At 46.1% G+C, this 15,978-nt stretch overlaps 1 protein-coding gene across 2 annotated transcripts in view; it reads left to right on the forward strand.

Moving 5' to 3' along the window:
- LOC111147579 (phospholipase A2 group VII) overlaps positions 1-15,978 on the forward strand; it is a 36,738-nt gene that overhangs the window by 9,228 nt on the left and 11,532 nt on the right. Inside the window, exons 2-4 of one of the 2 annotated variants that reach the window (XM_022503690.1) lie at positions 10,354-10,492; positions 13,904-14,025; positions 14,448-14,595. In XM_022503690.1, coding sequence (XP_022359398.1) covers positions 10,384-10,492; positions 13,904-14,025; positions 14,448-14,595 — 379 coding nt within the window. In that variant the 5' untranslated portion in view covers positions 10,354-10,383. Of the gene's footprint in view, positions 1-10,349; positions 10,493-13,903; positions 14,026-14,447; positions 14,596-15,978 lie in introns of both variants that reach the window. The other variant, XM_022503691.1, reaches the window with a different exon arrangement.

Genomic DNA, 15,978 nt, shown 5'->3' on the forward strand with positions numbered 1-15,978 from the left:
GGACTGTGAGACATTTGAAAAGGTGAAAGGTATTGGACCATTCCCAGGAGCAGCTTCAACCTATTTAGGGAAAGAAGACAGACAAGCTGTTTCAGTGTTGAAAAGTGACACATAAATTAACCGACACGTGAAGGTGTGGAGTGAGACTGGTTTGGGGTGCTGAGGAGGCACTGGGGGGAGTCACCATCAAGGAGATCGGTCCCCTTGACTGAGGAGGAGCGAGGCCAGAGCCTGAGACAGAGAGCTGGTCGCAGAGAGGAGAGGGTGAGCTGTGGTCTGGAATTAAATTCAAGGCAGAGAGAAAGGCTTCTGAGGGAGCGCCCTCCTGGTGTTTCTGCTCTCCTTAGAGAAGGAGCTGTTTCCATCTTCAGTTGTAAAGAACAGGAGGGCAGCAGGAAGGAGAGTGCCTCCTTTCAAGGAGCGAACACTTTCACCTAATGGGTGAGGTGAGCTAAGGAGGAAGGAAGGGTCTGTCCTGAGGTCACTGGGACACAGGAAGACTAAAGTGTGGCCTGGGGGCCCAGCCGTGTTCAGTGGCTCTGCTGAGGCTCTAGCCCCCTGTACTTGACATCCTCTGTAAACCCCGGATGCACACACACACACACACATCCACACGTGGTTGGGCTAAGGACACACTCGGCCTTCTGCGGGGCCAAAGTCATTCCTCTGCTAGCTCAGCCGATGTTCACTGGACACCAGCCAGGAGAAGGGCCCGCAGTGCTGGGTTAGGTAGGAGATGTCACTGCCTGTGGGACAGACGTCCATGCTCAGATGTACGGCCTGGAAGGGTCTCTCTGTGTTCTGGCCCCCCTGCTCTTGCCTCCAACCTTCTAACGTCTCCTCTACCTCCCTGATTCCCACGTCTTCACTTACAGCCTCCTCTGGGTGAAATGCCCTCCTTCTCCCCATTGACTCAGGTCAGTCTGCTAAGGATCCTCCTTCCACCAGTGTCAGCTCCTGTGTGACCTCTCCTGGGAGGGTGACCTCTCCTGGGAGGGCTTTCCACGCCTTCAGGCGTCACGTACCCCCCGGAGTCAACCATCTGCCTTTGTGTGTTGGGTCCATGGTCAAAGGAGCAAGACTGATACAAAGCGAAGGTCAAGCAAAGCTTTATTTCACACCAAGCATCGAGAATCAAACTGACTGGCCAGGGCCATCTCTTACAAAGAGGCGACCCCTCCCAGCCTCACAGACTAACTTTTATAGAGCAAAGGCCATGTGGTTGAGCCTGGCCACACACAGGTGGCCAATTGAATTACAATTCACCCATAGTAGCTCTTTGAACTAGCCTATCACTCTGGTCAGAATTGGCGCCCAAAAGGCAGGGCCCACATTCTTGGGTGGTTAGGGAGGTGTTTTCCTGATTGGATGTCTCCACCTAGCTTGACTCATCCTTGTATTCTGGGCTCTGTTACCTCCCCCTGAACTGACACGTCCTGGTATATGGGCTCTGTTATCAGGGGCTGGTCAGTCATATTTTACTGGTTTCCCAGACTTGTTTCTAAGTAAGTTCCTCTGGGGGGACAGGGTCAATCTAAGTTTACTGCATAAACAACAAAATGGTTTACTCTGGCTAAGTAGGCCCTTACATTGTGTCCACACACAACCCACATTTATCAAAACATCTCAAGCCCCAAACTGCATTTTTAAAAATCCCTGGCTCTCTCCATGCCTCCTCAGCACTTAACCTAAGCAGGGAGAAGACCCTAGAAGCTACAATGCTGCAAACACAATCCCGTCCCCATCCCTCATGTGTCATTCAAGACAAAGACTACACGAAGCCAAAAGAGCATAAAACCCATGGATATAGTTAGAATAATTCATTTACAGATTTTTTTGATTGCAGTGTTCTAAGTACATTTATCAAGACTGAAATTTCCTAGTTTTGGAGTCCTTGCCATACTGCTTCCCTTCAGAAGGAGCAGGATGCTTCTTGTAGGAGGCAGCCATACACTTAGCCCCCGGTGCTTGGCACACGGGGTGCTTACTAAATGTTTGGATGGGTGGATGGGTCAGTGAATGGTGAGGTGTCTAGGCTGCTGCGGTATGATGAGACAGCACAGGGGGAAAGTACACACCATTACAGAGGACCAAGTATGTGGGCGTTGTGGTGGGCAGGTGCTTCTGGCTGAGGAAACCATCCAGGACATCATGGCAGGAGACCCCCAACTAGATTACAGGGGGGAATACGATGAAAAGGAAGTGTGTGGTGCATACCTATCACAAGTTGAATGCATTAATGAAGAATTCACATGTCTTAGTAGACCTAAACCTATATAGGACAGACCCTCCATAGGCTATTAGAGAAACCTACCTGCTTAGCAAGGAGGCTCGTAGTCATACTTATTTCTCCTAAAATAGATGGTTTTCAACTCCATTCTGCGTTGAGCATGTGGTTTTGTCCCATCTCCTAGATAAGGGAAGGCTCTTCCTGCCCGTGCCCACTTGTTCTTTGGGTAGCCCAGTGATTCTCCACCAAGGGCAGCTCCAGCAGCCTACCCTCCCCCACCAGGGGACACTTGGCAAAGTCTGGAGACATTTGTGTTTGTCACAAGCCCGGGGGGATGATGCTGCTACTGGCTTCTGGTGCCTCGAGTCCAGGGTTGCTGCTAACTATTAAGGACAGTTCCAGGAGAAAGAATGAACTGGTCCCACATGTCAGTGCGGAGAGGATGAGGGACATGGTGGCATGGGAAGCCCATGCTACCCATGCTGCCTGGGCGACTCAGCAGGGTAAAACCACCAACTTTCAGGTCATGGGCTCTTTTCTTTCTCAGAACGTAGTCTCTAGAATCTAGTATATTTTGCTCCTAAAGGATCTAAGCTGATTCCTGGTCAAGAAGGGGAAAGAGACATGTACTGAGAGCTGGCGTGTTTGGGGTGGTGCTGGCCTGTTCCCTCACCTCATCAGCCTTACGACACTGGTAGTGTTCATTCCCCTTCATCAGCTAGGACATTTAGGTTTCCAAGATGCAGTGATTGGCTGAGCTGATCTTCTGATTACAGGCCCAGGCCTTTCCTCTTGTCCTTGTCCAGAGCTTGACCCGATCCCATGTTTTCCACAAAAGCCCAAGTGCACCTGCCGTCCAGTGTTGGGCTCGCTGCTGTCCCAAACCTGATGACCTCATGACCAGGGGACAAGGTGTTTTGATCCCAATTTGACCACTGACTTGCTGTGTGGTTCCAGGCAAGTTTTTTTTTTTTTTGCACCCCCCCCCCCTTTGGGGGCCTCAGTTTCCCTGTGTATAAAACAAGGGGATTAGATTAGTTGGTGTCTCGTGGTTTCACCAGAACTGGGATAGGTTATGTTCATCTTTAAAAACGAAATTATCTAGTTTTTTGGAGAGAGAGAGAGAGCATGATGGGAGGGAACAGTGGGAGAGGGAGAGAGAGAATCTGAAGCAGACCATGCTCAGCACAGAGCCCTACGCTGGGGGCTCGATCTCAGAACACTTGAGATCATGACCCAAGCAGAAACCGGGAGTTGAACACTTGACAGACTCTGCCACCCAAGTGCCCTATGTTTATCTTTGTCTGGAGCACAAAACCAGGCATCTTTGAAGCATATTATTCTCTTTTGTTTGTCACCCAATGGCTCAAACCTCCCTCTTCTCCCCATCCCCCGACACACTGAAACTATCTTTAAAGCCTGTGCATTGTGTAAGACCGATGATTCACAGACCTGCATCCCTGGGGCAAATAATACATTATATGTTAATTAAAAAAAAAAAAAAAAAAGCCTAGCGCAATGCCTGGCTCGTGGGTGCTAATTTGAAATTGTAATAGCCACAAACCACTGATCTTTTTTTTTTTTTTTTTTTTCAGAAAAAATACCTACCCCAGATTTTCTTTTTAAGACTTTATTTATTTATTTGAGAGAGAAAGCGAGCGAGAGAGAGAGAGAGAGAGAGAGTTCACAAGCAAGGTGAGGGGCAGAGGGAGAAGCAGGCTCCCTGACTCGGGGCTCAATCCCAGGACCCCAGGATCATGACCCGAGCTGAAGGCAGCCACTTAATTGACTGAGCCAGCCAAGCGCCTCTGCTCCAGACTTTCAAAATGAAATGAAGCACATCTTTCTCCTCAAATTATTGCTTCAAAACAAAGCCTCAGATCAATATTATCTCTGGGGGCGCCTGGGTGGCTCAGTGGGTTAAAGCCTCTGCCTTCGGCTCAGGTCATGATCCCAGAGTCCTGGGATCCAGACCCACCTTGGGCTCTCTGCTCAGTGGGGAACCTTCTTCTCCCCACAACCCTCCCACCCCCACCCCCCGCCGCCTGCCTCTCTTCCTACTTGTGATCTCTATCAAATCAATAAATACAAATCTTTTTTAAAAAATTAAAAAAACATTGTCTCTGGATTGGGCCAAAAATCTCTAAGGGTCCAGCTTAAATTTTGTTGCTCAAGGAAAGAGCTAGGATTTTGTTGTTTCATTTTTCTTCCTTCTCAAGCTGTGCATGTTCCTTGTTGACAAATTAGCAAAGCGCATGTTATAAAGAAGGCTAGAATCCTACCACTTAAATATAACCACTGAGAACATTCTAGCTTTATATTCATCTAGACTTTTTTTCTACTTGTGTATAAACGTACATCGCTAAGTGAAAACAAGAGCTTATGATACTGATAGTTTTGACTCGTTTACCTGCAAGAGCAGGGCTTGTTGATCAAGCCTCCAACATCCACTAGTCATTTGAGTCAGCAAATCACTTCGAGCCTCAGTGTTCCTAACTGTAAAATGGGGGTAATAGTAATGAAGTTTTAGAATATAAGTGAGGTTCGGTAGGGTGAGGGCCAGAGCTGATGACCAAGAAAGAATTCTTGAGACATCTTTGGTGCAAAATGGTGGTTTATTAAAGCACGGGGACAGGACCAGTTGGCAGAAAAAGCTGCTGCCCCGGGGCTGTGAGGAATGGTCCATTATGTGTTTGTAAGTTGGGAGGGAGGGGGGTCAGGGATGGTGTAAGTCTCTAAGGAATTTTGGAAGCAAGTTTTCCAGGACCTTGAGGAGCTAGCTATTGTTTGGAAAAAGGTTATTCATTACCAGTAGTAAAATCTTTGTTGTGAGACCCTTTAGATGTGTATCAGTGGGCCATATGCTTGGAAATGATTGTCAACACTATCTTAGAGGGTTTAGAGATAAAGTTTCCAAAGGAATTGTTAAAATAGATTTACAGGATCCTGGTGGGGGTAGGAGTCAGTCAGGCTAGGATTGCCCTTTGCCCTTAGCAAAGCCTTAAGGTGGAGAATTCCTAGAGGAATGTCAGTCTGCCTGTTTCAACAGCTTATCAGCAGGTAAGGAAATTTAATAATTTTTTCTTCTGTCTCTGTTTCCCACATCAGTGGTACCTGCCTAACTCTACTCCTTGTTGTGAGGACTAGCGATGACATTACATACACTGCTAGACAGCATTGGCACATAGTAGGTGCTCAAGGACAGTCACTTAAACCTCACTTCACCTTTTTAAATTTCTTAACTAAACCAGGAATCAAGTTTTGGATTCAGAAGCTCTGAGTTGCAGTCAAAATACTTCTTTGTTTATCTTTAGGAGTTCCTGCTAATATTCAAGCAGACAAAAACCAAAGCCAGCAAGTTGAGACACTGGAAAACCAATCCTTGAGTCTCTTCCCAGATGCCTGTGATATGTTAATCAGGAACATGGGTGGATGCTTCCAGAAGCATGCTTCATCAAGTCCTCCCCCAGGTCCAAGGCATTCTCATTCAGGCTTTTAGACCTTGTAAACCTGATTGAAAATCTGATATCAAGATCCTCTTTCCTGTTACTTCTACAGCTTTCTGTATAACATCACTAGTTTAATTTTAAAAGGGCTTCTTGTCCAGAATTGCCTGTTTCACTGTTAAAACTCCTGAAAGAGGACTGGCTTCTACTGTCCCAAACACAGAGGGAAAAAAAAGTGGTTTCAAAAAAGAACAATTTTCCCATTATTGTTTTTATTTTTTTTTTTAAGATTTTGTTTATTTATTTGTCAGAGAGAGAAAGGGTGCACAGGCAGGGGAAGGGGCAGAGGCAGAGGGAGAAGCAGGCTCCCCACTGAGCAAGGAGGCTGATGGAGGACTCGATCCCAGGATCCTGAGATCATGACCTGAGCCAAAGGCAGACACCCAACTCCTTGAGCCACCCAAGTGGCCCCCCCACTTTTGTTTTTAATGATGAGAAGAAATTGCATCTCCAGAAGAGAACCGTTTGCATCCCTTAAGTATGGTCTATTACCTAGCTCTCTCAAACACAGAAGTTATATCACAACCTATACTCTGAATAATTCAGACTCATGGTTTATAGACTATCTCTTCACTGCAGGGCTGAATGGTAGAGTGCAGCCTCACTCATGCTGGTGGGAAGCTGGGTGGCCAGAGGGGGCTGGGGTAACCAGGGTGGGTTACTGCCCACAGGATCGGACTTGAAGGACTTTGAAAGGTCTTTTTTTTCTTTTCTCCAAAGCATTTCTTCCCGAAAGTATATGATTCTTCCCTTTAGAGTAAATTTTCAGGGGGCTTTGATAGCATGTCCCCAGGAGACCTTGGCTAAAAGAAAGGGCTATTATTCAGAAGTTGATGAGGAAAGCCTCATGAGCAGACCAGAACCTCTTAGCAGCTTGTTAATCTAGAGAGCTGTTACCTTGAGAAGCCAAGTAAGGAGCTGAAAGGAGGAATATTTCTTAAGTCTTGAGAAGGAGGGGGTAGAGGACAAGAGGTACCCCAGACCTTAGGAGGGGCCTAGCAGGCTGCAGAATAGAAGGCCAGTGAATACAGAGTTCCCCAAGAAATGGAGGAGGCATGCTAATTACAGTGTTCAGGGGTTGTTAGAGCCCTTAATGAACCCCATTAGACCTATTTAGCAGAACCACCTATGGACAAAGGGGATGATGGTCAAGGATGCCTTCCTGTTCCTGTCTCAAGGTCTTGATTGATGCACTAGCTCTTACTTCCTTAACATTTATTAAGCAACTACTTACCTAGGGGCAAGGCAGGCCCGTTGCAATGCAAAATGAGTATGCTAACCTTTGCATTTACCTACATGCAAAAACACTGTTTTGCATATATTCATCATTTAACCTTGGGTTGTCCTTATCCTTGGCCCCATTTTACAGATAAGGAATTAGGCTCAGAAGGACTCCGTAGTTTGCAGGGGGTCACACTGCTAGCATCAAGATGACGGTTCACACCCAGGCAGTTGGGCTCTAGGCCCTGAAGCCCAGGTCATTGACCCCTACCCACTTCAGTGTGTGGAGAAGTCACCCCTGGTGTGAAATCATTGGGGCATGTGTTTCTGGGCTACCTGGTAGCCCACACCAAAAAGAGAATAGAATCCTTCCTCCTCATTCAAGAAATATCTCCGAGTGCTTGCTCTCTACTGGGCCCTTTGTTAAGTTATAACAGTAAGTGACCTGTGAGACCAATCCCTGCCCTGAAGGAGCTTCCAGGCCACTGGGTGAGGCAGTTCTGTCAACAGAGCCTCATGGCAGAGGCAGCAGAATGCCTATGTGGAGACCTGTACAGAACGCCGGCAGAGCGGAGGGGGCAGCCTTCCATGTGGCTGGTGGCTCCATGGCTTGACTGCCCAGACCCAGGACCCTCTGCTCTCTGGGGTAAGAAAGCCCCTTCTTCTCTGGTGCCGTTGAGGAGCCAGGCCCAGAGAAGGCCTCCTTTCTTGACTGTAGGGAAACTGTGGTGAAGACTGTCCATGGCTTTGGACCCCGTTGCTTTGCCACCAATGGGGGACAGTCTTGGCACAGTCTCCCCCCCACCTCCAACAGAGCACACTGGCCTGAGGCAGCAGTGGAAGGCAGTGCCTTCTGTGGCTCTGGGAAGGTGGAGGAAGGAGAGGGATCCGGTTTGGGTCCTTTGATCACTCGGTCCATGGGGGTCAAAGAAAGAAGGCCTGCCCTCCAGTCCTGCCTGCAGATGGTGACCCTATGACTTCAGGCAGGAGCCGTAGCCTGTCCTCCATTGCTCTTCTTCCCCCAGAATGAAGAATGCAGGGCGCTTCTCTGTATCTGCTTCTCTGTTATGTCCACTAGAGCTTTATTCCCACCACGTTTTGTAAAGAATCTGTTACAGCATTCATCACCATTGTTTGAAAGGCTCTCATCTCAACCCACTGGAATTTTGAAGCTAAAAATCACATCTGTTTTAAAAATCTTTTTTTAAAAAAAACATTTTAGAAATCTTTTTATCCCAAGCATGGACCGGCACATTGGCATTCTGAAAATTGAATACGTGAAGACATGAACAAGTGAATGAAGAAATGAGGCTGCCAATTATTAAATTATTTATTTATTTATTTATTTATTTATTTATTTATTTTAAAGATTTTATTTATTTATTTGTCAGAGAGAGAGAGAGAGCAAGAGCGAGCACATGCAGACAGAGTGGCGGGCAGAGAAAGAGAGAGAGATCAGGCTCCCTGCCGAGCAAGGAGCCCAACATGGGACTCGATCCCAGGATGCTGGGATCATGACCTGAGCCGAAGACAGCCGCTTAATCAACTGAGCCACCCAGGCGTCCCAATTATTAAATTATTTAGAGGGTTACTACTTTGAGGGCGAGATCAGACAGCATGCATGATAGGCTGGCAAGAACCTCTAAACGAATAGTACTCTCTGGGCTCCTGGGAGGCTCAGTTGGAAGAGCGGATAACTCTTGATCTCAGGGTCAGGAGTGCAAGCCCCACATTGGGACTAGAGTTTACTCAGATAAAGAAAAATAATAAATAAATAAAAGTAATAAATAAATAGTACTCTTTTCATTCCGTTGCAGCAGTTTCCAAATACTATATTCTGGGCGTGGCTGTGTGGGGACCCCTCAGGAACTAAGGTCCAGACATGCCTAAAGGTTCTGAGTCAGTAGGTCTGGGGTAGGACTCAGGAATAAGTCAGTATGTTTCTTTTTCTTTCTTTTTTTTTTTTTTAGAGCATTTGAGCTTGAGCGGGGGCCGGGGGGCGGTGGCGCTGAGGGAGGTGGGCATGCAGAGGAAAAGATAGAATCTCCAGTAGCCTTGGAGCCCCACTGGGTCTCGATCTCAAGACCCTGAGATCACAACCTGAGCTGGAAATCAAGAGTGGGACGCTTAACTAACTGAGCCACCCAGGTGCCCCAGGCACTTATGAATAAAGGTTCCCCCTGAGAGCCACTGTGGCTTGCATGAGGCCAGGGTGGAACTCCGAGTGCCATTTCACCGGGCCTTAATTCTGCCCTGCTTCGCTCTGAGGACCGCAGGCGATGGCAGCGGCACAGGTCTGTCGGGAAGCAGGGGGAGGGCAGAGCACCCCAGTCCTGCTCGGAGGACTTGGGGAAGCCCCCCAACAATTGGCTGTCTCTAACTCTTCCTGAGGTCGTTACAGGGATCGTGTCACAATCACTGAGGAGCTGTGACCAAGCTAACTTCCTTTGCATTAGTGTGATATTCCTAAAAAATCTCTGTTGACCTTCCTATGTGTTTCACTTTGCCTTCATTTTTCTTCATCTTCGTGCCCCGTGATTTTCCAAATGGCCGAATGACACTCCTCTTATTTAGTTATGGGCTGTGAGCACCGCAGGTGGAATTTTCTCAAGCCTCATGTCCCTGTAAATACTTTCTGTGGATGATGTTATTGGATGGGAAACCCATTTGTGACGGTCCAACAGCAGGGGGGTGCTGGAGGCTGGTGAGCAGAGAGCCTCGGTTCAGCTTCTGTTGCTTATTTGGAAAACTCAGTAGCTGTTTCTTTGGATTCATATACAGTACTCTGCGGTTTCCAAGGGTTCTGGCATGTGGCTTCACATAGCAATTAGGGCAAGAACAATGAGACAGATGATCATCTCTTTAGAGAACAATTTCTAGCTCTTTATTAAACCCTCAATCCAGGAAGTTCCTGAACACAAGAGCATCATCGAAAGAGTCGTGTGTTCATTAACTTCAGAAGATTATCATTCTAGGGGCAAGAGAAATCAGGGCTACCCAAAGTTGGTGTGTTGTGGTTAAAAGCAGGGACTCAGGGGCGCCTGGGTGGCTCAGTGGGTTAATGCCTCTGCCTTTGGCTCAGGTTGTGATCCCAGGACTCTCTGCTCAGCAGGGAGCCTGCTTCCCCTCCTCTCTCTCTGCCTACCTGTCTGCCTACTTGGGGATCTCTCTCTGTCAAATAAATAAATAAAATCTTTAAAAACAAAAAACAAACAAACAAAAAAAAACAAACCCAGCTCAGACAGTGCGCATTGCATTGTTTCCAGGTGCCTTCCTCCCTTAACAATATATATGAAGTCATGTTGCTCGTACCTTAATCGCACTGATTTCTCAGCCTATTTAAGTCCTCTTTATTGCATGTTTTTTTTTTCTTTTAATAACCTGCCTTGAAGAAAGTTAAGCTGAAACCGCTGCTCAGCTTCCAAGATGTTACCACCCAAAGTGCATGCGCTTTTCTGCCTCTGCAGCTGCCTCGCACTAGTCCATCCTATTGACTGGCAAGACCTAAATCCTGTTGCCCAAATTAGATCATCAGGTAAGAGGTCTCTTTGTTAAAGGGCTTGAGCAACTGACCCGTTGCCAGACTCGACTGACCCCAGAGCAGTTCAGTTGCACGTGTGGACTTTTAACTAAGGTTAATTACAAAGAGGCTTATGGAGACCTTGTGTTTTGGGGCACGGAACAAAGCCTCCCTTTCTCCTCACTCCAACCGAAACTGAAGAAGCTCCCGTCTTCTTAAACGTCATGACAGCAGGAAAGAACCAAGTGAGGCATTTTTCAGGCAAACCAGAAACTCAGCTCACGACCACTGTAGAAAACTTCCTCAACCCAGCCCCTTGTCTCTCTCACCACCGTAACCTGCCCCCACGCATGTGCAGTGACACAACCCCTTGGGGTTCCCTCAGAGGCAACCGCAAAACCTGCTCCCGTGGAAGGGGAAGGACAGGCAGTTGTCTTGATCAACAGGTTTAGTTCTGGTTCGTATGGGGAGGAGATGAGAAAATGGCAGGTTAGGGTCTTGGGGCCCAGAGGGGAACGGTGTTTCCACTGTCATCACAAGGAGAGGAAGGGACAAGCTAAAGAGCTCCGGGTGAGAATGGACGTGGATCTCTTGCTCGTTCTTACCTTGTAGTGGGAGGGAAGAAGAAGAGGCAGAGGTTGAGTCAAGCCCAGAAGAGGTGGCCTGAGTGAGGCAGCCATTTCTAGACAAGGACATGTGCCTTCACTAAGAAGGACCTTGACTGCAAAGAGCTTTGGGAATGCCTGCAAATCCCAGAGCATTGTGCTGCATCATCTTCTGTAGCCAGCTTCCCCTCAGGTGAACCATGTAGGTGGCTTCTGAATTGTGTCATACTGTCTGGTCCCATGCCTGGTCACTCTGGATCTAGCTGTTCAGGTTTGACGGGTGACTCCTTATTGTAACATTTACAAAAAGCTTTCGTCACCCTGTGCCTGATAAATATTGCCCTGTTTCATAGCTAGGAAAGTAAAGGCATCCCTAGGAAGGACCATATGTTGTGTCCACATCTGCATGGGGAATGGTGTAATATCTCACAGGTTCGCTCATTCAATAACACATACCAGGAAGCTGAGGCACTGGTGACTAAGACAGTGAGTTTGTGGACAAGCTCAAGGAGCTTCCAGCCTAATTAAATTAGTTTTCCCATTACCTTTTCTAAGGATTGGAAACAAGGAGCATCTTACACTGTGAGAGGATTATCAGTGAAGAGACCTTTACATCATGTACTTTTTATTGGAACAGCGTGGGAATTTCAAAACACGTTTTATATCCCCTTCATTGTTGAAAATCATTGGAAAGCTGGCATTGGACGGGCAGAAACTTGGGGAAACAGACACTACTTTATTCATCTTTATAACCTCACCCTTGAACCCAGTGCCCCATTCTCAGTGCTCAAAAATGAATGCAAAAATATTTTGTAAATTACTAGAAATCATTTATTGAATAAAGGGTTAAAGTAATGGATGATTGTTTGTATTCTTCTAACCAAATGAATATATAGAAAGTAGGGTTATGCAGGTGAAGTATGGGCTAGAGATATCCTTTTTGTGAGTGGAGGACATGAAGCTCTGTAAGGAAATACCATGTTCCTAGCATGTGTACAATTCATCTCAAATCCCAGGAATGGGTATCAGGAATACTTGACAAATGAACCCCACCGGAAATGTGTAACAAGATTCATAGCCCTGAATCGGTTCCAATGCTCCTCTTAAACAAAGGTTGAAGAAAAATAGGACGTGACATGTATAAATTCTGAACCACAAACTGTATCCTCTAGAGGGTGGCCCAGTTCTACCTGACAAGCCTCCTCCTGCCTCATCCTTCAAGATGAGCCCTGATCTAACAGATGGTTCGAGAACAGGAAATCCAGGACCATGACTGGATTAGCTGCAGGCTGATGAAACTTTCCTACAAACCGCCCCCCATCCCCCGCCAGCACCAAACAGCCACAGGGGCTCTGTAGACTTACACCCCAACACAGGTCAGCTCTAGGTCTCCTGAGGGGTCAAGTGTCTCAGACTAGACAGCCATATAGCCTCACTTTGACCTGTGGCTCCTGAAGGTTGAGTGAGGAGACTTTGTGGGAGGGCAGGTTTTAGAGAACCTGGGTCCTCCCCAGTGACCGAGAAAAGTTCCCCGAGCCTATGTGGAATGGAGATCTCATAAGAGAAACCTTGTTTGACTTAGAACCCTTCCATGACTCTAGAACTAAACTCTTACTTCCAGAGGTGGCACCTCCAAGGCAGCTGTGGGCTCTCTGGGACTCTTCCTCAAACTTTGTGAGCCAGAGCCCTCCCCTTCAAGCCCAGTACCATCCCTCATGGCTGATGTGGGTGGGGTCACAGCAGAACAGGGCTGCTCCTCAAGGAGGGAGTCACATGTGGTATCTCCCTATGGATTAATGTCTCCCCGTTACACCACAGAGCATGGCTTGGTAGAACATTTTAAACGGGAAAGAAAGTGCCTTTCTAAATAGGACTGAAAATGTTCACCTTACAGGTGAAGTTGTTTTTTGTTTTGTTTTGATGTCTGAGGAAACACCTTGGATTTTGAATATGCCCAGAGGGAAAAGGGTATGATATAGTTTAGATCTGCTAACACTCCCCTGAGGGCTTAAATTTGGGTAGTCAGAGTTAGCTAATTCTAGGTAAGGAACACAGAATACCAGTTGTCTGCTGATGATGTGTTGTATGCTGTGCTAGGCCCTTGACTTTCATCAGCACTTTATTCTTAATACAACTGTCCAGCAGCCAGTCAAGTGCTTTTTGCCCCACTTCACAGAGGAGGATCAGAGAGGGGAGTAAATTGCCTAGGCCAGAGCATCACAGCATCAGAAGTCTAGCTGGGATCCTAACTAGGATCAGCTAGCTCTAATGCCCCAGGTCCATTCATCTCCTGCTTTTCTTGGAACTCCCTCCTTACCTTTGAACTATGAGTTGTTGACCCGTGTGTCCAACCAGGTGGTCTGGTACCTCAGCCTAGTGCTGTTTGCTTGTTTGTTTGTTTGCCTAGTATTTTTCAAACTTTAATAAGCAGAGCTTTTCTGAGTCAGTAGAATTGGGTTAAGGCTAAAGAGCCTGCCTGTCCAAGCTCCAAGGTTCATGTTTGGGAAAAACAGATCGGGGAAATGGTCTTTGACATGATCTGAATCAGAGCAGAAGCTAAGGGCAAGGCTGAAAGTATTAGGAGGTGATAGCCTTAAGTACCTTAGGGAAAGGGCTGTGTCCACCTTGCTCTTGTATCCCCACAAAATACTTTGCTTACATCGGGCCCTTAATAATTATTTGTGTGTTTTACTAGTTGGGTAAAGAAATGAAGGAGGCCAGAAACTAAGGGGTGTGACTTCATTCCCTTGGAATTTCCTTTTGCATAATAAAGTCTGGTGTGTAATGAAGGACAGCGAGATAATATTTACCTTTTTTTCAGCATGGGCCAATAAAATACAAGCTCTGATGGCTGCTGCAAGTGTTGGCCAATCTAAAATCCCCAAAGGAAATGGATCTTACTCTGTTGGTTGTACAGACTTGATGTTTGATTATACTAAGAAGGTAATGCTTTGATTAATACCACTTAGCCTTATAATCTAATATTGACTCTTAGTATTGCCCACTAAAATGATTTGAAACCTGTCCTTGCCCTCACCTGAGAACAACTCACGTTGCCATTTATCTTGTCCCATTGGAAGCCTTTCGCAAGTTAGTTTGTTGCTGTCATCTGACCAATTTATCTATAAATTCTCTTTATTTTCTCCATCCATCATGGTTGAAACCAACATGTTTATGCTTTCTTTTCACTCAGAAAGCATACTGACTTTGTTCAGTCACCACAGCAGCTTAAAATTTTTTTTTCTGGACCTCTCTGTGAACAACAGAAGTATTTGGGTCTTCACTAACTAAATGTGCAAAATAGCTATTGGAACATAATGGAGAAGGAACCTCACTAAAAGTATGTTAATTTCTTTCCTCTACAGGGTACCTTCTTGCGTTTGTATTATCCATCCCAAGAGGAGGACCCCCACTCTGACACCCTTTGGATCCCAAACAAAGAATATTTTTTTGGTCTTAGTAAATATCTTGGAACACATTGGCTTATGGGCAAAATGCTAAGCTTATTTTTTGGTAAGATTCCCATTGATCCTGCTTTGTAGGCTCCAGAATATAAGAAAAGCTGGAAAACAGCAGAAGTTTCAGGCAAAGATCAAAGTAGATTTTCTCCAGTCTAAACTTCTCTTCAGAGGACGAAGTGTTTCTTAAAAGCCCAGATAACCATCAGAGAATCAAGGGTTCTCATTTGCTTTGTTCTATATATATGGGGGGAGATGGAGTGAAAGTGTCAGATTTTCCAACAGCCTTAATATCTGTCTCTGGCTGGTCTTTAATTTTCCTGCTCACATACTGTGGAGGAGCAGTAATCTGGTGAGTAAGAAGCAGGCTGGCTGTCATGCCCCATGCCCTGGATGCTTTATAGGAAAGGGAAAGCCAATTTCTCCCCTATGGTAAGCAAGGGGACTCCATCCTCATTCCCATCGCCCATCCCCAAGTACCAGGTTCTCTCACCAAGACAACCTGCTGGGCATTCATGACTTCGTTTGTCTACCTATCACTAATATAGATGTTTCCTTATCTGTTTGCTCAGACACTACTGTTGGGCCAGGGTTAACCATGTCTTCAAACTTCCCTCTCAAAACTACCTACAACTTCCGGCATTTATTTTAAACTTCTCCGTGGAGTTCTCTTAAAAACCCCTCTACAACAGAAATGATGGAAATGTAGCTACACCTCTATATGGTGCTGAATAAGTTACAAATCACTTCCAAAGCAGTCATCACATCCAGTCTTCATGACTGCAGCTCTGTCTAAATAAAGGAGAAAATGGAACACAAATCACTTAGGGTAGTGATGACAAGAGCAGTTGAGAAGTGAAGGAAGGGAAGACAGTATCTTCCATGTTTTGAGCCACTTACTAATGTCACGAGATGAGTGCTTTGCATATATGTCCTACTTAGATACCATTCTCACAAAAGCCCTATAAGATACCATTTGCTCCATTTTATGAAAGAGGAATAGGAAACTCAAGAGTTCTTGGAACTTGTTCAAGGTCAGTTGTAAGTAGCGGAGCTGCACTCAAGACCACATCTGAGTATGAAGTGTGTGTGTTCCTCTTGATCAGAACCAAATTAGAAGGAAAGGAGTCCCTGATTTGAAGATTCTGGTTCTCAGTGTAATGCTCCTGCAGTTCATTTTGGTTTCAGAATATTCCCTTTGAAGTTTTGCCAACACCTGGGCTTGGCACTAAAGAATAGCCTTCCTGAATACACCTGTAAGTAGGAGACTGTCTTATTTTAAGCACAGAGCTAGCAGTGAGAACAGATGATTAATGATTTTATGGTCTTGAGAAAAACTTCATGCTTCAGGTCCTTGGTCGGTAGGTATCTAGTAGCAGACTTTTTAATGAATTGACTAGTACTACATTAAAAACATAAGTATGAATTCTGTGGGTCA

The sequence above is a fragment of the Enhydra lutris genome, unplaced genomic scaffold (genome assembly GCF_002288905.1).
Source record: "Enhydra lutris kenyoni isolate GAN:26980312 unplaced genomic scaffold, ASM228890v2 scaffoldscaffold17, whole genome shotgun sequence".
Taxonomy (NCBI): Eukaryota; Metazoa; Chordata; class Mammalia; order Carnivora; family Mustelidae; genus Enhydra; species Enhydra lutris.